The sequence below is a fragment of the Astatotilapia calliptera genome, chromosome 1 (assembly GCF_900246225.1).
Source record: "Astatotilapia calliptera chromosome 1, fAstCal1.2, whole genome shotgun sequence".
NCBI lineage: Eukaryota > Metazoa > Chordata > Actinopteri > Cichliformes > Cichlidae > Astatotilapia > Astatotilapia calliptera.
The window spans coordinates 2,291,483-2,315,948 of NC_039302.1; the positions used below are offsets into that span (position 1 = coordinate 2,291,483).

At 43.4% G+C, this 24,466-nt stretch overlaps 1 protein-coding gene across 9 annotated transcripts in view; it reads right to left on the reverse strand.

Annotated features, from left to right (window-relative positions):
* The window catches only part of shank2b (SH3 and multiple ankyrin repeat domains 2b), a 306,872-nt gene that overhangs the window by 12,071 nt on the left and 270,335 nt on the right, over nt 1-24,466 (reverse strand). For 4 of the 9 annotated variants that reach the window (XM_026193999.1, XM_026193918.1, XM_026194345.1 and 1 more), the window contains 8 exons: nt 14,383-14,518; nt 13,312-13,392; nt 13,193-13,201; nt 8,231-8,254; nt 7,363-7,401; nt 6,594-6,706; nt 5,943-6,048; nt 1,644-4,146 (listed from right to left, as the gene is read on the reverse strand). In XM_026193999.1, the coding sequence (XP_026049784.1) occupies nt 1,644-4,146; nt 5,943-6,048; nt 6,594-6,706; nt 7,363-7,401; nt 8,231-8,254; nt 13,193-13,201; nt 13,312-13,392; nt 14,383-14,518 (3,011 nt within the window). The remainder of the gene's footprint in view (nt 1-1,643; nt 4,147-5,942; nt 6,049-6,593; nt 6,707-7,362; nt 7,402-8,230; nt 8,255-13,192; nt 13,202-13,311; nt 13,393-14,382; nt 14,519-24,466) is intronic. The other 5 variants (XM_026194090.1, XM_026194425.1, XM_026194603.1 and 2 more) reach the window with 4 other exon arrangements.

A 24,466-nucleotide genomic window follows, 5' to 3' on the forward strand; every position in this document is an offset into this window, starting at 1 on the left:
GCGGCACCACTCACAAAACTAATTTTATATTTATTTGCCAACTAATGCCTTTGTGGCTGTTCAACAAACGAGCTACGTGCACGGTGCTCTGTGTTTCTCACATGGACATTTACTGTAAAATGTGCCAGCAAACAGAAGAAATGTGACATAGAGGAGGATTAAGCTAAATAGTGAAATAAATCAGGTAGTAGAGGCGTCATCTACTAACGGGAAGGTTGGTGGTTCAATCCCTTGGCTGCTCCAGTCTAAATGCTCAATATCTTTGGGCACGATACTAAGCCTACGTTGCTCTCTGATGCATCCATCAGTGTGAATGTCAGCTCAAAAGCACTTAACCATAGAAATAACTGCGTGTGTGAAAAAGGCGAGTAAAAAAGCACTAAATAAGAACCAGTCTCTTTACATTCCCAGTGAGGAATCCCACAGTAACTCTTCCATTAAATCTTCAGAAAATTCCCACTGCTACCACAATAAAGTGAAATCTCACGGTGACCAAATATTATCACAAGAAATGTTCAACATGGCTGACTGACGTCAGCAGGTGCTTTATTCTGGAATGTGATGCATCCATACATCATGCACGGATGAACAGAGTGTAAACCAGAACAGGCATACTACCATTTCAAACAACACATGTAGCAAAACCCTGCAGCCACACACAGTTCACAGAACAAGCTGATGTTCCTCCCAATCCCATAATCCTTTTGGGCTCTTCTGACAAACACAACAGCTATAATCAACAATGAAAACACAGGTAACAGCTGGAGTCACCGGACTACACAAAACCAAACTTGTCACAACAAAAACAGAAAAATGAGTTCAAATTTTCACTAATCACTAGTGCTGCCAGCGTTAAAATGACGTTAGCGCCATAACCGCATTAACGCAGCAAATGTGCGTTAGCGAGTTAGTGCAGATCGCCCGGTGCGTGGGGCTGGACAGCACATGTTAACGAGCTAACTGCGCTATCGTGTTGACGCCGTGCAGCCCCACACACGGGGCAATCCGCGCTAACTCGCTGACGGAGATTTGTCGCATTAATGCGGTTATTGTGTTAAGATCATTTTAACGAGACTAACGCTGACAGCACTACTTTTCACATATTCTTTTCACCACTTACTCTCTACTCACTGTCAAACTCAACACTGACATCATCATTCTACTCCAATTATACTCCTGCTCGCCTTCTACAAGCCAATCAGGGTTTATTCTGTGTGCCTTGTGTGTACTGTGGTCATCATCCAATCCTCCATCTTCATCATGAGCAACGTCTAGACTCTGGGGGGGGGGGTTCTTACTTATCAAATACTGCATCTTAATAAAGCAACTTCATGTTCTTCCAAATTGTCTTGGACTACTTCGGACTATTTTCAGATTTAGCCTAAGCATTCATGGATGCCTGGTTATAATCAGTGGTGATCAATAATTAGTGGATCAGCTTATAAGCCAATATGCATGAAATTTTACAGCTTTCTAGAAGCTAAATTAGACAGAAAATGTGTTTGCTCAGACTCTACAGTGAATAAAGTTCTTACGTAACTAAGCACTAACATGAAAGAGGTGCAAAATAAACAAATGACACATGAACAAAATCTAAACAACAGAAGATAGGAAAAACTAAAGTAAGGAATGACTTCACATACCTTGTTCCGAAGCCCCCTCTGGTGCCTGTTGGGGAGTCAAGGCTTTCTCCTGGCTTGGTTGGCCTGTCGCGATTCATATGCTGTAGAATGGTGCTCAGCTCAGTGATAACTGTGTTCTTGGAGTCTGGTGTGGATGGGGGGCTGCGTAGCTCAGGGGGCTGATCACCCCACAGCTTGGAGGTCCTTTGAGTAGGAGTCCTAGGAGGTTCAGAGGACGAGGGAGGAGGGAGAGGGGCCTGAGGCGGTGACCCATAAGACTCTGGTGGCTCTTCAATGAGAGCATCGTGATAAAGTGACGTTCTATTAATGACAGACTTGCTCTTGGGCTTTGGTGGCACAGGGGGCCGATCCACCAGGAAGGCGTGACCGTCTGCAGTGGCATAGAGGCTCTCCAAAGCACTGTCACAGAAGCCTCCTTCTGATGACAGGGTGGAGATGCTAGACACTGTGCTGGTGGTCTCCATGTGCTGAGGATCCCCACTACTGCGGCTGTCCACCTCTTCAATGCCTGAGTCACCTACCCCTGATTCTGGGTCAGGTGGAGGGGCATACGAGGGGGGCATATTGTTTGCCAACCTTCTGTGTTGATCAGTGACAGGTGGTGGGGCATGAGGGTGGTATGGGGGTAGAGAAGGCCCCCCATTCCGTCTCTGTTGCTGAATCATCTCTGCAATGGCACTAGCCTGGTCATCAGGAATGTCAATACTGTTTGCAAACTCCAGAGGTGGGGGGAGGGGTTCTGAGAACTCAAATTCTTCATCAATGTCAACTGAGGCCAGAGGGGGAGGAGGGATGCGAAAGGGCAGTTTTACAGGTTCGTCCATGGATTCGCCTAAAGGAATGCTCCTCCTCCTTAATGTGGGTGGCTGTGGAGTGGACAGTGTTGAAGAACTAAGAGGATCAGGCTGGTTTGGATCTTTCAGCTCAGACGGTCGGTTGCTGTCCTGCCCCTCGGCCTCTTGGTTGTTCGCCTTGTTGCTTATGTCTGTGCTGGTGTGAACCATCAGTAATCCAGCTGACTTGGGCTGTGATGTGTCTGCCACATCTGCTGGTGCGCTTTTCCTCTCTTCAAGTGCCTGATGCTGCCGCTCTTCCCGTGCTCCATCAGACTCGTACTTCTGCTCTGTCATTTGTCTTTGAAGGCCACCTCGGCCAGGCCGTCCCATTGTTGCCGTGGAGATTGCAGCAAAACTCGTCTCGATTCCAGAGCGGAGTTTGGTGTCAATAAATAGAGGCTGGTTGAGGTCAGGTTTGTGACTTTGCTGAACTGGCAGGGACTGGGCTTCATGCTTGGGGGTTTGTTGAACCTGAGGATTATTTTGAGACTGATTCTGAGGATGGTTTTGTTGCTCTTTCATGGCCCGGTCACGAGCTGCAAGGGCCAGAGCTAGTGGAGAATTAGGGTCCAACGGCTTGCCAGTGACAGGATGGAGGTAGGTTCCATTGGCCCTGTAGTGGCTCTTAGGAGGAGTGGCTGGGAGGCTAACAGGACTGTCCAGGTTGGGACACTGCCCTGTTCTAGTGTTTAGTGGCTCCCGAACAACTGTGGGCTCAGGAGTGTTGAAATCTGTCATATTTCCACTACCGCCACCAACAGGGCGACCGAGCTGCTTTGCCAAAGGAGGGGCTAATATCCTTTGAAGACGCTCGTCGCTGCTGAACATGCCTTCATCGATGGACTTGGACTGGCGAAGGCGAGGGGTTGGCGTGGGACCACTCAAGTCATCATCCCCGATGTCTATTGACTGGAAGGCAATCGAGTTCTTTTTTGCCTCGAGCCTCTTTTCGCGGTCCCGTACTGCTCCAGCAATAGCTGCTGCAAAGGGGTTGCTTAGTGAAAGGGGGTCTTCAGGGCGTAAACCTCCACTTCCACCGACAGCAGGTGTGAGAGGCGGGTGTTCAGGGGTTGTAGGCTCAATTTCCATGCTGCTACCCTGGCTGCTCTTGCCACTGCTGCTAGTGGATGGCTCCTTTACAATGATGGTGGGAATAGGGATAGAGGAGCATGTTCTTTCTACAGGCGTAGTAGGCATGGAAACTGGGCCTGATGGACTTGTTGGCATGTGACATGTCTTCTCTGGGCTGTCTTCCACGTTAGACTGCTTTACTAACATACCCTTCCTTCGGGCTGGTTTTGCTGGCACATACAGCGTCCTATTGCCCACCTCTGAATACGGGTTCTCAGGCACTGGCGTACGCCCCCGAGTTCGTGTGCTCTCAAAGTGCTCAGAGCTCTGACGGAAATAGCCACGCCTCAACGTACCGACGTCGGTGGTCCGGCTTATGGTCGTCACTGCATTGGGCGAGTTTTGGGTAAAGCTTGGTCGTGTTGTGCCATAGCTCTTGGGTGTAGGTCCAGCAGCTGAGTTGTAGGCAGGTGGTGAAGGGGGTGAAATGGCTGGGGGAGGAGGGATGTCCTCTGAGGTGTCAGGCATAGAGAGACTGCGTGAGAACTTGAGTAGGGGAGGTGTGAGGAATCCCTGTTTCTCATCCTCCGATGTACCTTAAAGAAATGGAGCAGAAGGAATAATTATCTCAGGACCTAGGGGAAACATCCCTTTGTTTCACTTCCTGCTTGGCCCCCTAGTTCCAAAAGAAATGCCTTCTTTAGCTCTCTCTGGATTTATTTATATATGCAGGAAAGGTTCCTGAAATTTGTGAGAGGCCAGATAGATGTGAAATGTAACTGCTGTTTCGACAGTAAGTAGGAATATTCTCACCAATTGAAATGTTCAATCTGGAAATCAGGACAGAAGTTATGTAGCTGTTATTACAGAAATAAGGGCAAATGGCCTGCTACTTATCCAGGCCTTTTCCACGCTGAACACTCAAAGCACGTTTTCAGTACAAGACTCATTCACCAAGCACACAAGCACCTTTTTCTATACCTTAGCCCGCTGTCTAACGGTCGCAAAACACTCACACTCTGATGAATGCATTGGGTGCAAACCAGCATTCAATAGCTTGCATGAGTACACGCAGACTGGAGGACCCAGGAAGTGAACCACTGACCTTCCAATTAGTAGAAGACCTGCCCTACCTGCTGAGCCTCAGCCACCCAGAGGAGCTGATGGCTCAAATTAGCTCAAAAATTCACATCAATTTCCTGTTTTTGCTAACATATAATACCAGAAATAAAGGTCTATGTGGGTAAACTCTATGTCTAGTCCAGTATCCAGTTTTAACTTTTACATTAAGATATAAAATTTGCACCAGAGTTTTAAGAGTCTTCTCTGTAGGTACAAACCACAAAGCACCCACCGAGTAGTACCATTGAGTACCCTTGAGGATGCAGCCTCGTGACAAGTCTCTATACCGTTAACCCTTTCACGTTAACCCTTTCAGTGGTCACTAGGGTTGGGCGATTGGACGAATATATCGACTTTTTTTTAGTGCTGTCAGCGTTAACGCGCCGTCATCACGACTAACGTGATTAATAATTAACCCATCTGGAGCGCAGACGGAGTCAAAATCCCTGAAATGTCTCTGCCAACGCATTTGGGGCAGTTTGTCCAGAGCTTGTTCATTCTGCGCTCCAGATGGGTCGAGCGCATTAAAAAATTTAATCGCCTTAATCGCGATGAATGCTTTAACGCTGTGTTAATGCTGACAGCCCTAATTTTTATAATTTATAAAATTGTAAAAAAAAAAATAATTATTTTTTAAATTATAATAAAAAATAATAATTTTTAAATTAGTTTGTCCATGTTTTCTTGTAATTGTTACAGTATTGATGGTATACTTGCACATAAACCACTACATTGGACACTGATGTGCTGCTCCATGCACATCAGTGTCCAATGTAGTGGAAAAGTACATGTTTAAAAAAATGAAGTTCAAATAAAAAATCCTGTTTGAGGTTGTCATAATTCATGCATGAAAGGGTTAAAGGGACAATAAGGTCCTTAATTTTCAGAGAGTGTAGAGAAGAGTATGGCTATGCAGTTTGTAGATAGAGCCCTGAATGGATTACTGTGCAAAAAGAAGATAAAGAAGATAATTTCGTGGTAATTCTGATGGCACTGCAAGTCAAAAAACCTGAAACCAACATTAGCATGTATGACATCCCTCTAGTTCGGGAGTGAGAATGAGGTTTGAGCACATGCTTAATGACCTCCAATATTATCGCCTGAAAGCACACTTTGCTGACTGGCTCACTCTAATTTATCTATAATTAGCTTTAATATTGCTAGACCACAAAGAGCAAGTCCTCAGAGCATTAATAAAATATTATGACAAGCTAAAAGCACAGGTTACTGGACACTCACACACATATTTTTTACTGTATATACATCATACCTATGGACTTTTGCTTTTTCATAGTGCCCTTCTCAGGTATCCCCAGGAAGGCTCCTGGCACAGTGGGTGGCACCACAGCTACTCCTTGGCGGTCATGATACAAGGACTGAAAAGTCAATTGTAAATTATTAATATAACTAGGAATATATAATTGTTTCATTAGATCTCTAAATAACAATAACAGCATTTGCTTACAGGAATTCACACATTAGGATACATAACATATCGGCCAGGTCCAGGCATCACCTGCCACTGGCTGTGTTGACTGCTACTTGCAAATAGGAGGACAATTTTTCTGTTTTGACACTAGCTACTGATTTCAGGTGTTTTAAATAAAGCAAACTTTCAGAAACGGGAAGATGTTATCTTTCAAATGAATTCTCTTACATGCACTTTAAGATCAGCTCTACTTTTATAATATTTTCTTACACGTAAACTTAACCCTAACCTTAAATCGGCTGCTAAACATCAGCATTAGCCCTGAAGCTTTTACTACAGGAGCTCTAAAAGGACAAACAGTTTTTCATCATGGCATCCAGTCTGGGGAAGCAGCACAGGGTACAGCCACACAACCTGATACTGAACAATCTAATTTACAGTAACAGCGATCTGAAACAATGATCACCATAAAGTGAGTTTGCTTATGCTTACATTCATATCAGTTGGCGTAACCAAGCAGCGACTGGATGGGCGTGGTTTAATTGTGGCTATCTTCATGTCAACAGGTGATGTCTTCTGGGCATGGGTCATCTCTTCTACTTTGTCTGCAAAGCAAACCAAGTCATAATATGTAAGCACTGAAAAACGTGACAAGGGGCAGGAGTGAACTTGCAAAGCCTTAGTTTCAGATCTGATGGGTCAAATGCAAGCTACTCATTCAGTCATTTACAGTGACCCTTCCTTGTGTTTCCACACCGAATTGTGAATGAAACTGAAACCAAAAACAGTTGAAACTCTTTTTTTTGTGGGTGTGGGGGTATGAGGGAGGAGGAGCAAGGGGAAGGGGAGAGAGGGCAACTTTGATGAAATGCGCCTGGCATGTCCAGCCTTGGAAGCCGTGCAAGCTCTTTCCAAACAGCCGACTCAGCAGCATCATCCAGCTCTCAGGGTCGTTCCCTCGTTAAATGTAAAATGAGCAATGGATGTGAAAGCCTGCCAAGCTTGCCATTACCTTTCTCTGTGTTTTTATTGTTTTTTTATCTTATTTTTTTACTCTGCCTGCAACACGAGAAAGCTATCAATGGCAAATTTGGCAAACCTGAACTTCCCTCTGGTGTGTGATGATGCCATCAAATAGAGTCCAGCTAAAGGGTTTTGCTCAGAGAAGCTACATGCTAGCCCTGATCTCTCCTCTTACTGTGTCACCTGCCTACAACTGTCTAGGATGTACAAAGCTTCCATGCATCAGCGGAGTGATTACTTAGAGTGACTTGGAAAACAATCCTCTTCTTCTGCGCATCTATACACAGAGGAGAGGAAAGGGGAGGAAAGGAGCATCAATGACCTTAACTACGGTTAGAGGTAAAAACCACACAAACACACAGAAATAGCAGAAAGACGCACATTCCTTTTCACTCTCTCTCTGATCTGTCTCCCAGTTGGATCGCAGCTACAACCTATCAAACAACATGCAACACGGTTGCCCTGGAAACCTATGTGTGAGTGAAACATTTCCTAGAATAAACCTCCTCCTCCTCACACGAACACACACACTAACACACACAAGTAGCTTACAGAAAAATGCACACATGAAGAAGAGAAACATGAAACTTTAAAGGTCAGGTATAGTGAAAAAACACTGACTCACACTCATTTGTAATTCCTCATTAAGCCTCTGCCACTATGTATATTTTTGTGTTTAAAGCGTAAAAAGATTCTAGAAAGTAAACAGTGTATGCTTACTGCTGATAGTGTTGCAAATTAGGTTTGTGGGTCTGCCTGCAAAGAAGCACTGTGAGGTGACATGCCCCTTTAATCAAAAGCAAACCCTGGGAATGCTCAGCAAGAAGAATCTATAGCCTGTGATTACTACGACATTTAACCATGCACTAACAACATTTAGAAGACAGAAACAGCTGCAATCAAAACACTTTGTAAATCATGCAAATGCACTATGGGCGTAGCTCCATTTGGTTTAATTCGGTCGAAATGGAGCGAGTCAGAAAAGGAATCACTAAATACAACAGTGTTAGTTAATCACAGTGGGGTGGACTGTGTGGGAAATACGGGACAGAAATCAATCACTGGAGATACTAGATCAGACTGAAAGCATGCCCGCTGTAACTTACCACCTTTCTTTTTCCTTAGAGTGGCTTAAAGGATGACAAAAAAAGAGTCTTCAGAGCATATACACAGACTCAACGCTTTTCCCCGGAGACACGAAAAGCTGCCCTCGTCCCAAAGCCCTGTGATGAGGGCGGCTCATGAAAGATGTGAGAACTTCTTATTTTGGTCGTTTGATTAACAATAATAAGCACAATTCAAGGATCCTGTTCAGTACTATTAACTAAATGCTACTCAGTCGTCTTTCTCTAATATCTTCTGAATGTCTTTTCTGGCAGCGGTCCCCGACCCCCGGGCCTCGGACTGGTACCGTGAGTCCGTTTGGTGCCGGGCTGCGAGAGCTGAGGCTCGGGTGTGAAATTGATGGTTTTCAGGGTTTTTATCGTTAACTGGGTTTCCCTGGGTCTCTTCTCGTGTTGTAGTCGTGCGTCTTATTTTGAAAGAAATATTTACGTGTTACCATAGCGACCAGAGAGCATAAAGGGGCAGAGAGGAGGATGTTACTCTCAGTGCTGTTGGCGCATTTCAGGAGGACGCTGCTAATAAAGTTACACAATTACACAGTGAATTCACGTTTATTATTATATTTTCAAAACACCACAGTTTTTGTCTTGCTCGTATCATTTTATTTTGTCGTATTTATCCGCGACACCTTAAAGATATTATCTGACATTTAAACCGGTCTGTGGCGCAAAAAGGTTGGGGACCGCTGTATCAGGTCACAGTTCCTTTTCCAAATGTCTGACCCAGTTCTGTGCTCCAAATTTAAGCTAATTCCTACAAAAGATATAGTGATATAGTCACATGGCCAACTGACATTGTTCCTCCTAACTTCATGAAAGAGGTTTTGCCTGTCATCTCCCCCAGCTTCTCTCTGTCATAAATAATTCTCCTTCATCAGGCTGCATTCCAGATTACTTTAAAGCAGCCAGTGTGTTCTCGCCGCTTAAAAAACAAACCCTAATCAGCTCCTAAATCTTAATCTAGAATTTGGCTGAGGTTTTTAAGGTAAACATGGGAGGGATAGCATAGGGATAGCATGCTTTTTCAGGATGTGGGCCCAAGCTCGTTTAAAACAGTCTGAGATAAAGAAGAAAACTGTCCTATCATCTGGCCAAGAGAAACTGAAATTATTATTAGGAAATTATGGAAACAACTTCCTGGATATGATGACATGATGGTGTGATCATATTCAGTTTAAATGCAGTCAACTATATATCTGTATATATAGTTTTTTTTATTTGCATGTGGTAGCCAATCAGAAGAGTGTTTGGTGAGTGGGAGGTGGGAGCGAAAAAACGACTTCATTAAGAATAAATAAACTGATGCAACCCAGCATCACAGCAAAACGTGTATTCCACAGTGTCCATTTCACACTGTGCCTCTCCAAAATGTGAAATGGACACTCATGCATGCACACATGCAAATGCATTATACATTTGAAGTCAAGAAGTCAGCAGTGAGTAAAAAATGTATGAAGTAGATTCTAAGGTTCGTAATTGGCTGAAACGATGAAGCTAGGCAGCTAATGTGTATTTACATTAGTGCTGTCAGCGTTAATCTAATTAAAAAGACGTTAACGCCATAACTGCATTAACGAGGCAAATCTCTGTTAACGAGTTACCGTAGATCGCCCTGTGCGTGGGGCTGCATGGCGTCAGCGCGGTCCAGCGCCACGTCCAGCCCCACGCGAGGGGCGATCCGCGGTAACTTGCTAACGGAGATTTGCTGCGTTAATGCAGTTATGCCGTTAACATCTTTTTAACTAGATTAACGCTGACAGCACAAATTTATATGTAAATGTGTTAGTTATGCCTGTTTAAACACAAATAAAATATCCCCCCCGTGCTGTTACTGCAGCTTAGAGCAACTTCTGCACGGACACAGTGGACATGTGTGTCTACTGCACATTTTGCCATGATATCTGTCTGATGAGCTGCACATAGACCAAGTGTAAGACAAATAACAATTATTTTGGACCATGTGCGATGCTGCTTTAGTCCAAAGATAAAAAAAAAGGTTAAAAGTTCTAACAGGTCTCCTTTAACATGTGTCTGCCTAACAAGTCAAAGTAAGTTTGGGTTTGCCAGCAGATCAGTTTGAATCGAGCAGCTAGCAGCAACCACAGCAAGCTTTAAAAAACCACATGCAACAAACTGCATGTATCCACGTCCTCTGCAAGCAAACCAAGTTCAGCGTGACATCAGTCACAAGTTATTACTTCCTAAATTCTGTTTAAAAACCTTTGGCTACAGTGGAAAGAGATCCACCTGCTGCTGTTTGTTGTTTGTCTACCAAAGGATCAGCTCAACAATGATTTGTGTCATCACGGTAACGACAGGTGTCATCACCTCAGACTATAATAAGAAGGGTTACAACTTTAACATCAGGTAAAAATCAAACATCCAAAAACCTTTCTTCACCTGGGAAAGGTAGGACATTTATGCGTGTGAGCACTCATAAATTGATTGTTTGTCCTCTTCTAATGCTCCTTTCACATTTCATGGCTGCCCTCCTTTCAGGCCTGTGTCTCCTTTGAACGCATCATCTCAGAAACTCTAACTCTGCTGTTTGTCATGAGGCGTCAGGACAACACAAAACACCTCTAAAATGTACATCGTACTAGTGCTGGGCGATATGGAAAAAATATTTATCACGATATGAATTATTTTATATCACGATAACGATATATATCACGATATACCACCTGACCTGTGGTCATCTGGAAAGTACGCAGTCTGTAAACGAGCGCAGAGGTCTTTGTTAATGACATGGATGGTTACGCTCATGTAGGGCTGCGTATCTCTGCTCGTCCATATGTCAGTCGTCAAGGCATAATGCACGATACTGCAAACATCCTTCTCTACTTTGGCAACTCGACTTTACTGAAGTGCTTAGGACCGGGCATAACATACCTCTGATCAAGGACTTTGACGAGGTCACGAAAGCTGTCCTTCTCAGCTACATAAACAGGGGCCATGCCTTTAGAAATGTATAAATGCCGTCTTGCATTTATAAATGCGAGACGGCTCCTGTGATTTGTTTATGGCGCTGGGACGTTTTCTCATACGGCGTGCCTTGTGCGAAAGACTGCTGTATCTTCAGCTGGTATAGTTTTTCTTTTCCCAACTTGCTCCCGTCGTTCCACAACTTGGTTTAGCTTGGATTTTCTGATCTTGAGTATTCTTTTTCGTGGACCTTCTGTAGGTGATAGAAGAGATTTGTTGTGTTGCCATTGAGTGCAGGAACAATTTTATAGCATAGCTTGCAAATGGGCGTCTTCTGCTCTGTGTTGGTGCTGTTGAACTCAAAATGTAACCAAATCACAGACGTACCCCCTCTTTTCGGTAAAAGTGCTTCTTCTTGGGCTGCTTGTGTAGCTGTGTCTGCCTGTTGCATGTCCGGGCATGAAACTGCAACCTGTCGCTCGTCCATCGTTTTGAGTTACCTTAAAGCATGTTGCAAATCCGGGTGCACGTAAAGCAGCACCATGTCGCAAAACCACAAGAGGGAGTTTCTTTGTGAAAAATATAATTTTTTATACTTTATTTCTTCTTGCATAAAGTTAAGAGTATGTATAGTGAGAAGACAACACTAATATATTTGCCACAGGCTATTTAACCCTTTAAGACCTACCATAGAACCAAGTCTGCCAGAACTTATCTTTATATTTTTACATGCTGTAGTGCCATTTGTGGGAGCATTTCCAGTTGCTATACATCAATACAACCATTATAGCCCAAATTTTAATAATACGTATGCATTAAGTCCATAGTAACTACATAAATTGCAAAAAAGTGCAAAAAAAAATTGAAAATTGTTTTTGGGGTTTTCTTTACATATATTTCTAGTTAGAGAAATTTAAGAGGCTTATCCCTCAAAACTGCAAATACAAAAAAGTTGCACAAAATAGTTTCCCACCACAGGAAATTTATTTTGAGTGTCTTCATAGTTTTATTTTTGAGATACACTAATTTTTATATACTGCAGGAAAAATGAAAATAAATATTATAGTGCAAATTTGCAAAAAAAAACAGCATGTGCATCAAAATAAACTATTTCCAACAGTGTAATTTGAGTTATAAGCGATACAGAAAAGCATAAAGTCAAACATGACTTTAAAAAAAACTCCAGCATAGGCTTATAAGGCCCTAAAGGTAAATAAAAAACATTTTCTGTGAAAATGACGTCACTTCCGGTTCTGGCCAGTTAATGGCGGACATGTGATAGTTCGCGCTGACGTCTATTCCAACGTAGGAAGTGTTATGAACAACTGATCGGATCGGCAAAGCCTGTTTCTGGAATATTATGTTTTTGTTGCTGCAAGTGCTTTTTATGCAATTTTTGCAAAGCCATATGTGGAAGGAAACCGTGACCGAGGACAAGCTGATGGCATAAGATGTAAGTACAACTCCTCCGGTTTCATATGCAAAAAAAATTATTGCGCTAGCTTACGCGGTTCCGGTTTTACAGGGATTTACGCAAAACGGAGCGTGCTGCTCCGACCGGCTTTAAAGGGTTAATGATATATTTTATGTAATAATTTATAAAATTAGGTTAGAAACGATAGAAAGGCACAATAGACACTTTTCTATTGTCCACACAATATATATCGTCATATCGCCCAGCACTACATCGTACACACGGACAAACAGAAAGACGAAGACGATACAGTCACACTAATACTCTTTTTACTCGTTTGCTCTTTGCAGCAGAAGCAACAAGTCATGAGTGTGGATGAGTGTGGGCATCCAGAAGCAAGAGCACTTCATGCAACGGAGGAGAGGAGATGAGGGAGGAAAAGCGTTTTTCTTCTATTTTCTTCTTTAAGGCAAACTAAAGTGACCAGATGATGGAAACGCATATTGCATTAGTCTGAACGAAAGCCTCAATCAGCCACTGTGAGCAAATGAATATGAAGTTGGGCATAATGGATGGCAGAAGGTTATACAGCATTATCTGCTTACCTTTATCCACTATTGAGAGATTAACCAACCATGAGAAAGAGGTACAAAAAAGATCTTCTGTGAGACACTTGCTCCCATTTGCCATTGTGAGTTACCAGAGTCAAAACTGCAGCTCTTACCGAGTTCCTCGAGTTCAGACGTCATCGACTTTGAGCGCATTGACAGGGCTGTGGTGGGGGCTCTCTTTGGAGGTGGAGGAGCTGAGCAGAGAGAAACAGACATGTGACCAAAAGCAGGCAGGTCATCTGCAGTGATCTGGAGGCGTCACACCTTTTCAGGTAAATCTTTAATCGATCAGTCAAATTTCACTGAGGGAAAAGGATCAAATTAGAAATATTTTCTGATGATAGGAAAATATAATAGAGTATCAGAAAAACACAGAGACAAAAGCAATATTCTGATCAGAGATTTTTGACAAACATTTAAAGGTTTGCTTATTTCCATGTGTAGATTTTGTCTAGTTTGTATTAAAACCACCTGGTCTGACCTCTCGTGTTTGCTGTTTGTATCCTAAGCACAGAGTTGGTCCGGTTTCTCATGGTCTTTGAGGGGTATTATTACACAGTCCTTCTTTCCCCCCCAACCAGTTTCAGTAGATGACCTCCCTGATAATGGCTTTGTTGGAGGTCTCTTCCTGTTGACTTCTAGCTGACCTCTGTTGGTCTCTAGCACTGTGACCTCACATCAAGGAGATCCTGCTTGGAGTTTTCATGTTTTCACCATGTCTCTCCAGCTTCCTCTCACAGTCCAAACACATTAGCTAACTGGTGATTATAAATTTATAGTAGGCATGAATCTGAGCGTGACCGGTCTGTCTCTATATGTGTGCACCCTGCCTCATGCCCTGTGACAGCTGGGATAGGCTCCAGCTCCTCCCGGGACCCTGAATTGGAAAAGTGGGAGCAAATGGATGGATGTTTGGCTATTAAAGAGGATTTGCTTTACAACACATAGTGCGCTGAGATTTCTTCTAGCTATACAGATAATAGTGAACTAAATCATCAGTCAGTGTGTCACTTTAATATTTTAATACAGGAGGTACATCTGTGATCAGGTTCACACAGCACTGTACTACAGCAGGCTGTATGCTACAGCTGTGCTCTGCTGCTCCTCAGCTGAAGCACCTCATGACGATTATATTCTCGAATCCATGTCTAAACACGACTGGCAGCCATTTTCAGTCTCTGTACCTTTTTTGCGTGCTGTGTCCTCGGGGTCCAGATTCCGGCTCACTGTCACCACCTTAATCAGGAGCCGGTTGCCTCCCTGGCGGATCATGTTGACCACCTGTCGATGGCCCACCTTCACCACATTCTCCTGGTTCACCTGCCACAAACAAACCAAAAGTTTTCTTATCCTGCATCTTTGCTCATGTTATTAACTGCGTATTTATGAACAGCACAAACATGTAAACACTGGACCGACACCTCAGTTTTGTGTGGGAGAAAACTGCTGCTCATTTAAATCTGAAGATGCAAAATTCAATACAAAAGAAACTGTGAAAAGTGCAAGTATGGCTTCACAGTGCAAACCATCATTTTCTACTGGAAACCAACCAGACTGGTAAACTGTCTCTCCAGCCACCACATCCACTAGTTTGATTTAAAACGTTACTAAAATGTATTTTTATTGAACACACTGTGTAGACATATTTCAAGCAGTTAAAGCGAGTGAGTCTCTGTGCTAACAACTGTGCCATGAGCTAGTTTGAGTCAGATGTTCTGTCTAAGGACATAAATGTATAAATGAAGATCTACAAAGTTCAGTGACTGACCAGCACTGATCTTCTCTACAGCTGTGGCCAAAACTAATTTATTTATTTGCCATTAAAAGATTTTGAAACATATTAAATCCTTGTAATTCTTCTTCACAATATCATAGAAACGTGTATATAATGTTCTAAATTAAAACCTGCAAAGTGCATGAAAAACAAACTTGTGCCGTTGTCAAAACCTGTTGAAAGACCGGCTGGTGTGAACCATTCCTCGATCACAAAAACTTTCATAGAATTATAAAAGCAGCTTTGAGACGCATGGAGCTGAAAAATGTTGTGTTAGTCTGCAAACCGAGAAGCTGTCTAAATGAAGGAAATTTAGGAATGTTGCTACTTTGCTTTAGGATTTGGAATCTGCAAAGATCACATAATTACAAAAACCACTCAAACACCTTTGGAACAAAATTCTGTTGAAAGCAAAATATTGAGCTTTGTGGATAAACGCTTGTCATGAGAAAACAAGATACAAATCCTGGTAATTACCCAGGGTTCACCCACGGGCTGCATACAATTCTGTTTACACTTAGCCTTAATCAAAGTGTCTTGATGCATGCTCAATCATCCAGGTAAGTAAATCCCAAAAGGTTGATTCTGTTCATCTGGACGTAGCTCGTCCAAAACCTCCAAAAAGTTTACATTTTGTCTCGGGGACTTTTGTCACAGATAATTTCCCCAAAAGTCTCGGTGATGATCAAGATGCTTTTGACATCTTGCCAATTTTTGCCAAAATCTCTTTCTTATTGCTGAATCATGAAAACTGACCTTAATGAATTAAATAATCATTCTGTATTCACAGGGGTTATTTTTAATGTATATTAAAGCTAGTTGGATGATCTGAAACATTCAGGAAAGGACAAATACTTTTGTTTCACAGCAACGTACAGGCCAGAGTTGTACAATCTCCTTCTACATAACAGTGACAGACAAGAGAACAGACTTCTTACACCTCTGTACGTCCAAATAAAAGACAATGAAACCAGGAAATTGATTAACAATTTTCAAAATAAGCAGCTGAAGGAATCAACAAAATCTTCATGGCTGCAATATTCATAAAGGAGCCTGGCTGCTGCCCTCTATGTTTCTCCATGTATACGTCATAAACATCAGCTCATATAATAATGGCTCAAGGACACGGTGAGAAATCTGAAGCTTCAATTAAAAACAAAGAAACAATTTGGACTTTTTGTTCTTGGAGGAAAGCTGTGATGTCTGTGACACAGCTGTGATGGTGGCTGTACAAAAAAGTTGGACTTTTAAAGTGGATTGTATTATTATACTAAAACCGCTAACTCCATCAGGGCAAGAGTACTGAATCACAGTTTGTTGCAATTTGTTATCGAGCACTTTAAGTCGGTATCAGTGCTGGATTTTCATTCTTCTCTTAAAGAGGAGAACGTTCCATACATCAAGAGAGATGCCCAGAAGATGGCTAGCTTTATATGTTAGTAAACATTCCCAGTGATGGATTTTGACCTTTTTATTTCCACCTAAGACACCGAGCCATGGGGCAGCATGGCGGTGGGGTTGTTATCTGTTTCTCTGTGTTAGCACTGTGCCAGGGTGTTCCCCAGCTCTTGCCCTATGGTAGCTGGAGTAGGTGATCCTGATAAGGTTAAGTGGAAGAGAATAATTGGATAGTGAACCTGACTTTTATGCACTTGTTCAAGCACAAAACCGACTAGATTTCTCTCACTGAACATTAAACTATAAGCAAAAGCAGCAATAGTAACTCTACTATGTTAAAAGTGTTCAAAACTTTGTAAAATATGCAAATATATCTTGTCTGATTTTGAAATGTTGATTAAATAGTGATAAGTTATGTTAGCATTTTTACACTACCTATTTCACTGTATCTGTAAAATCACACTGATGATACTTTGATGTATACCTAACAACTAAACACAATCATATCACAAACACCCCAAGATGTCAACTGAGCCTCCAAACTCCTCAGATCAGACTGCTCCCCTACCCATCTCTCAAACACCATCATAAAGTTCGCGGATGACACCACAGTGGTTGGACTCATCTCAAGGGGGGATGAGTCGGACTACAGAGATGAGGTCAACAAACTGACTGAGTGGTGTTCAGTTAACAACCTCCAACTGAACACCACGAAAACTAAAGAACTTATCTTGGACTTCAGGAAGGGCAGAGCAGACCCGGCCCCACTTTACATTCACGGGAACTGTGTGGAGAGGGTACACTCCATGAGGTTTCTGGGCGTGCAGATCTCTGATGACCTCTCCTGGACTGCAAATACTACGGCGGTGGTTAAAAAGGCCCAGCAGCGTCTCCACTTTCTGAGAGTGCTCAGGAGGAACAACCTGGAGGAGAGGCTGCTGGTGACATTTTACAGAGCCACCATAGAGAGCATCCTAACGTACGGCATAACAACATGGTATGCAGGGTGCTCAGCTGCAGACAGGAAAGTACTGCAGAGGGTCATCAACACAGCCCAGAAGATCACTGGCTGCTCTCTGCCCAGCCTGGAGGTCACTGCAAACTCTCGGTACCTCAGCAGAGCTGGCAATATCATCAAGGACCACTCTCACCCCAGCAACCAACTGTTTGAACTATTACCGTCAGGCCGACGGTACAGGTCACATAAAACCAGGACAAACAGATTCAGGGATAGCTTCTTTCCCTGGGCCCTGTGCTTCGTACGTCGCTTACTACATCCAAGATCAAATGAAACATCCAAGACCAAACCATCGCGCTAACCGTGAGCTCGCTAATCCGGTTCCCCGAACACACCTGTTGTTGACGATTAGTACAGCTGGACGCAGTAATGTGACATCACTGGGTGTCGTAAAAGGGGCTACGCATCGATAGTAGAAACATTGCTCGGCAACCCGCTGATTGGTCGGCGAAAATGTCGAAGGAGTGCGCTCGGCTCGGTATTTTTCGGCAGCAGAGCAAGAACTCATGAGTGCGGGATTTCAGGAGTTTCAGAGTTTAATTAAAACGCAAGAGAACACTGCAAAGGCTGCAAAAGCAAGGAGCGAGGGCTGGCAGAAAGTTGCTGACAAATCAAACTCGTAGGTAATTTAATAATAATAATAATAATAATGGATTCGGTTTATATAGCGCTTTCCAAGGCACCCAAAGCGCTGTACGATACCACTATTCATTCACTCCCACATTCACACACTGGTGGAGGCAGCTACGGTTGTAGCCAGGCTGCCATATCGCGCCATCGGCCCCTCTGGCCAACACCAGTAGGCGGTAGGGTAGATCTATCATATGACACTATATTGTCCAATATCATATGGCATTATATTATATTATAATATGTTATATTATATCCCCTTTCACATTAGAGCCACAACAGGACCCACAAGAACATGGGAACAAGTAAAAGTGGAATACAGGAGTATTCTACAGAATGGTAATATTTATCTCTTAGATTGCTTTTCGTCTCTTGGCAAGGTAATACTGGCCTGTAATACTCTGTTAGTTTGTTCATAACAGCAACCAAGAAAAGGGCAGAGGAAAAAAAGACAGGTGGTGGTCCTGCACCCCCTCGTCAACAAGTTGGTTAAGTAAATAATACCCTCACGGGAATATCGATATCTCTCAATGAGCACACTGTCGCGCTGAGCTAAAGGATCCTGTCTATCCCGCAATATACGCTGAATTCTGAGGACTCTCCTTATCAATCTTGCACCTTCCGCAATGGGTTGGTCGCGTAAACGGACAGGACATGGCTGCGACAGACTTCCCAAATCCACCTTCGCTTTTATAGCCGTGGTCTCTCATCTTGATTACACGAAGTAATTTACAATTACTACTCTGAAATATGAATTACATCTGTAATAATCACATACATGTAATAGAATGTTAATAGTTCATTTCCCTTTTTTAGGAAATGACCTGTATGTATCTGTGTGACATCAATAAAAGGATCAGGTGCTGCATTATCTTTAGTTACATTGATAATATTTATTTATGGTGGAACAGTGGTGGAATATCGCTGTTGCTTTCGTATAAATGAAGCGGACATACCTGCGTGGCCACGATCTAATCCTGTTTACATAAAGTAAACCTGCTCCCGGGCACAAAAAGCACATGACTGTCAATACACTACAGAAACACAAGACAAGCAACAGGGGCGGGTAAGGGTAAGAGAGAGCCGGTGTAGACAGCGCATCCGGTCCTGCAGCATGTCTGTGCTGGTCCAGTCGACCCGCCATCTGTCCCGGGAGGGAACAAGCATCGAAGGCGTTTGAAAAGGGAGGGGGATGAGTGTGTATCAGTGTATGTGTATGCGTGTGTGTGTCCTGAGTTAGCTGATAGTGTCCTTCGCCCTGCCAGGCTAAGTAAACAGTCTTCCAGCAGACCCAGGTAGCCTTGCATGGAATGGGGGGAACAGTCTAAACACAGTCTGTTATTAGGGTGAGAATTTGTTATGTTCAGCTCCAGCCTTGAGACCACAGCTGGCACCAAAATGGTAGCCGCATGAAATGATGGTGGTTTTTACTTTAGTGCGAACAACTCATGTAAATTTCAAAGCTGTTCTAGCAGTCCGACACTGGTCTCTCAATCTCCCGTTGGACAGTCGTGAGCTTCTCCAAGATGTTATCCATCTTACACTCCATGATGTTATCATTCTTGCGCTCAAAGAGCAAATTCTGAGAACTCACGACCGCTGTGAGTTTCTCCAAGATGTTATCCAATTTTCGCTCAGAAGTCTTAGTCTGAGTGTTCACGGCAGCCGTAAGCTTCTCCAAGATCTTATCCGTGCTGCGCTCAATGAGCCCATTTTGAGAACTCACGACTCGTCCCATCGTTTCAATCCCAACGGGCAGCCTTGTGGGGTTTTGAACAGCCAATTCTGCTTTCTTTAATCTTCGATAAGCTAGGGCCAAGCCAGCTCCGATCAGCAAGAACCCTGTTATCATGGTTCCGAAAAGGTAGATATCTTCAATGTCCTCGATCGACAGTCCCGCCAGGCACACGACCCTCCAGTTATGCCACCCATCCATCGTGTATTCAGCAGGGAACGTCCCTCCAGGACACTCAGGCTCACCCGAGCCCAGGCTTCTCGTTGAGAAGAGGATGTCAGTTGTGTTCAGGGACCAGTTGATCAAATCCATAATTCCTCTTTTAGGTTTTAGAGAACAGACTGTGAGAAAGTGTTCCAGGGAAAGAGTAAGAAAATAGATGAGACTAGCCAAGGACACAAGACGCTAAGCAGGGAAGATAAGGGAAGGGAGAGGAGAAAAGTGCGACGGCCTTCGTCGAGAGCCAAAGCGACGAAAGCCCTACCACTGGGGCAGGTGCCGACATTGTGGAAAACATCCCGTACTGTGCTGGTACCAAAAATAAAGCGTCCACCCGAACTGAACGACTATAGACCCGTGGCCTTCACATCGCATATCATGAAAAACTTGGCTGATTCTTCACCGACTGAGACTTGAGATCAAAGACAAACTTCCTCTGCAGTTTGCATGCAAACAGAGCCCTAGCTCATCTGGAGCAATCTGGCGCTCATGTGAGAGTTATGTTCTTTGATTTTTAAAGTCCTTTCAATACCATCCAACCGAAAAGACAAGCTCACAGAGATGCGAGTAGATTCCTTCTCTGTTTTCTGGATTACAGACTACCTAAGAGAAAGGCCACAGTTTGTCAGTTTGGGTAACTGTGTCTCTGGGACATGAATGAGCAGCATGGGGGCTTGACGAGGGACTGTCCTGGGTGTTCCTTTTCACATTGTTTACAGCAGACTTCAAATACAACTCAAATACAAATACAAGTCCTGCCAAATCCAGAAGTACTTGGCTGACCCTGCCATTGTGGCGTGCATCAGAAATGGACAGGAATCTGAATATAGGGATCTTGTAAAAGCCTTCAGCGACTGGAGTCACAAAACCAACCTCATAGTGAACACCTCTAAGACAAAGGAAATGATATTTGATGATCGTTGCCTCCTTTTTTTAAGGAAACAAAGATCTCTTGACATCTGGAGTAACTTGCTGCAGATGTTCTATCAGTCTATGGTGACAAATGTGCTGTTGTATGCTGGGGTCTGCTGTTTATGCAGCAACAGAAGTAAGACTACAAGAGGACTGGACAAACTAGTGAGGAAGGCTGGCTCTGTAATTGGAGCCAGGCTGGGCATGCTGGGGTAGGTGGTGGAAAGATGCATCCTGAAGACATTAGAAGCCATCCTGAATAAGTCTGATCACCTGCTTTACAACATCTTTATGGAACAGAAAACATCAGTACTGCAAAACTCCTCTCCTACTGTTGTTAAACACAGAGATACAGAAAATCATTTGCACCCACAGCCATCAGGCTTTTTAATACCCATACAAATAGCAGGTGAGCTATGACAGACACATGAATTTCCCTCTTGGATCAATTAAGTTATTCTTATACTTAAGGACATTACAAACTAAGCACAATGCATAAAAACAGCACAAAATTTTACGGATCCAAATCTACACACACTGTTGCGGTTTTGCAGAGATTCGTCCTCAGAAAAAAGAAACAAAAATTAGGTTGACATGAAGTGATGATGTGCTGGTTCTAAAGTTCCTCAAAAAACATTTAGAGAAAAGGAAGAAACAGAGATTGTGGTTCATCCAGTTCACAGGAAGAATTGCATGGTTTGATCCAGCAGTTGAAGCTGTATTACAATTGCTTTCATACATATATCAGGATGTCAGTGGGGCAGAACTGGGAACACATCTGAGGAGGCAGAAGAATCAGTTCAGTGAGCCAGAGCGGAGTTTATTTGTGTGTCTTAGGTACAATAGTGTCATTTTACTATTTCCACAAGGTGCACTTAAACTCCTTTAATTTTCTTAAAAATCGACAGTGCGCCTTATGTATGAATTCTGGTTGTGCTTACTGACCTCGAACCGATTTTATGTGCTACACGGCGCTCAAAAATCTGTCAAAAATGTTTTAGTGCGACTGTGGTAAGCTACAAAGCCGCAGTGCTTGATGGATTGTCGGAGCATTACGGCTACCGTAGTCAGGAGCCTCGCGGAGTAATCTGGGTCCTAAACTCCGTCGGCTTCAGGTCTCAAAGTCAAACGAACACTGCAGCATCACTGAGAGTTAAAAACTGTCTAAATTCTTTCATCTTTAATAAAATGATCAGCGTTGCTGCTTTACCAGGTGTAACTATGAAGTTTAACATTCAGGCATCCATGAAAACAGAATTTATTAAATGTAACAGTAGAGCTGGGCGATATATCGAGTTTTTAAAAAATATCGATATATTTTTATACGAGATATAAGATGTGACAATATCTTTTATATAGATATAGTCTATGTTACGTTATAACTATACTTGTGCAGCCTCAAGTTTGCCTCTCTTTCGTCCACTTTTGTCTTTACGCAACGTTACTCGGCCTCGCCCCTCCTTCACTGAACACAACTCCCCCTCCTCCCCCATGGCTTCACCTGCAGGAAGTGACAAGATGGACACGGCAAATCTCCGTTAACGAGTTACTGCGCATCGACCAGTGCGTGGGGCTGGACGCTGTCAATGTGTTAGCTAGCTAACCACGCTAACGAGCTAACCACGCTAACCACGCTAACGGCATACAGCCCAGAGGCGCTGCACAGCCTAAAATCCTTGCATTTTCTCAAAAGTTGACAGCGCGCCTTATGTATGAATTCTGGTTGTGCTTGATGGCCGCGAACTGATTTTATGTGGTACACAGCGCTCAGCAATCTGTCAAAAAATGTTTTAGTACGACTTTGGTAAGCTACGGTGCTGCACCGCTTGATGGATTGTCAGAGCATTACGGCTACCGAGGAGCCTCGCGGAATGATACGTACTGTGCTTCAACGTAATATTACCTTACTGTGAATAAGGACCATAAATGGCACCTGTTAAGAGACGTGGTTACGAAGAGGATTTCAAACTCCAGGCTGTCAGTCACACAGTAGAAGTTGGGAACAGAGCAGCTGTGAAATCTGTCTTTGTTACTATGCTCAGCGTCTGTTAGGCTACGTTCACACTGCAGGCGAAAGCGCATCAAATCCGATTTTTTTGACCCTATGCGACCCATATCCGATCATGGTGTGACAGTGTGAACGGCACAAATCCGATATTTTCAAATCCGATCTGGGTCACTTTCGTATGTGGTACTGAATCCGATACTAGGGGTGCAACGATATTCGTATCGATATTGAACCATTCGATACAGTGCTTTCGGTTCGGTACGCATATGTATCGAACAATACAACATTTGTAATTTATTTTATCAATTTTCCTTCTGACGATGCTGTCTGTGTTGAGCGCTCAGTGAATCTGTGTTCGACTACTCCGCCTAGGCTGCACTGTCCAGCGCAGATCCACTGAGCGCTCAACACAGACAGCATCGTCAGAAGGAAGAGCGCAGGGCAAGCTAGCGAGACAGAAGTTAAGCTCTCCTTTTAACATGGACCTCCCCCACTCTCATTCAGATCTGGCGTTTGGAATTATTTTGGTTTTCATGTGACGTATGACCCTGAAGGTAAGCGAGTCATGGACTAAAGTAAAACAGTATGTTGGATGTGCCATGCAATGCTCAATTACATTGGTGTGAACTAGTGTGTTAGCGCAGTTAGCTCGTTAACGTGTTGGCCGTCTAGCCCCATGCACGGAGCGATCGGCGGTAGCTCGTTAACGGAGATTTGCCGTGTTGTGGCGTTAAGGTAATTTCAACGAGATTAACCTGAAAGCACTAGTGGGAACACAACGAATATGACTGCACATTTACGCCGACATCATCCTAGTGCAAAGACAAGTGGAAGCAGACAAAAACAAGCAAGCATGCTACTAACTTTAGCCGAGTCATTTAGACTGTTAGCACATGATTCTCCTTATGCTGCTGAGAATATAGCCCAGAAGAAGCGGATAGTATAGCTTTTATTTTGGAAAGAGCCATTTCTCTGTAATAAACTCTCTTTTACAAAGATGAGTGATTCCTCAATCAGATACAGGGCTCGCAATATCGCTAGCCCGACGTCCTGGAGCTAGCGATTTTTTCAGTCGGGCTACCAAAATCTATCTCTTCCCTGCCCGTCGGGCTATTGTAGGAAAAATATATGTCAATGCTTTTGCATTCTTTCGGAAATGTAGCTGGGTAATTATGTCAATATGTGACATATTGAAGTCGCGTTTGAATTTGCGCTTGTTTTTTTGCTTTCACTTTGCAATCGTGCGAACTGTGTATAGAGAGCGACAGCACTGATCTGTGAGTGATGATAATTTGTGCACCAATTCCTCTGACATCGTCTTATTAATCGTTAGCTTACTATGCAAACATGACAAGTGAAATCTCCCGCAGCACGCTTAAACATGTGAGAGGTTGATCGTGCAGAGAATCGCTGAGCTTATGTGAGTGCGTGTGTAAAAGCATTTCAGTTCTGCTGAGCCAAATAAGACAGGTCAGGGTGAAGAAGTGACAGCCAAAGAAAAGCTTACCACAAAACGGAGAAGTTATGACAAATCAGACTATAAGGCAAAAAGAAAGTGCAGCTTTATGGTTTCA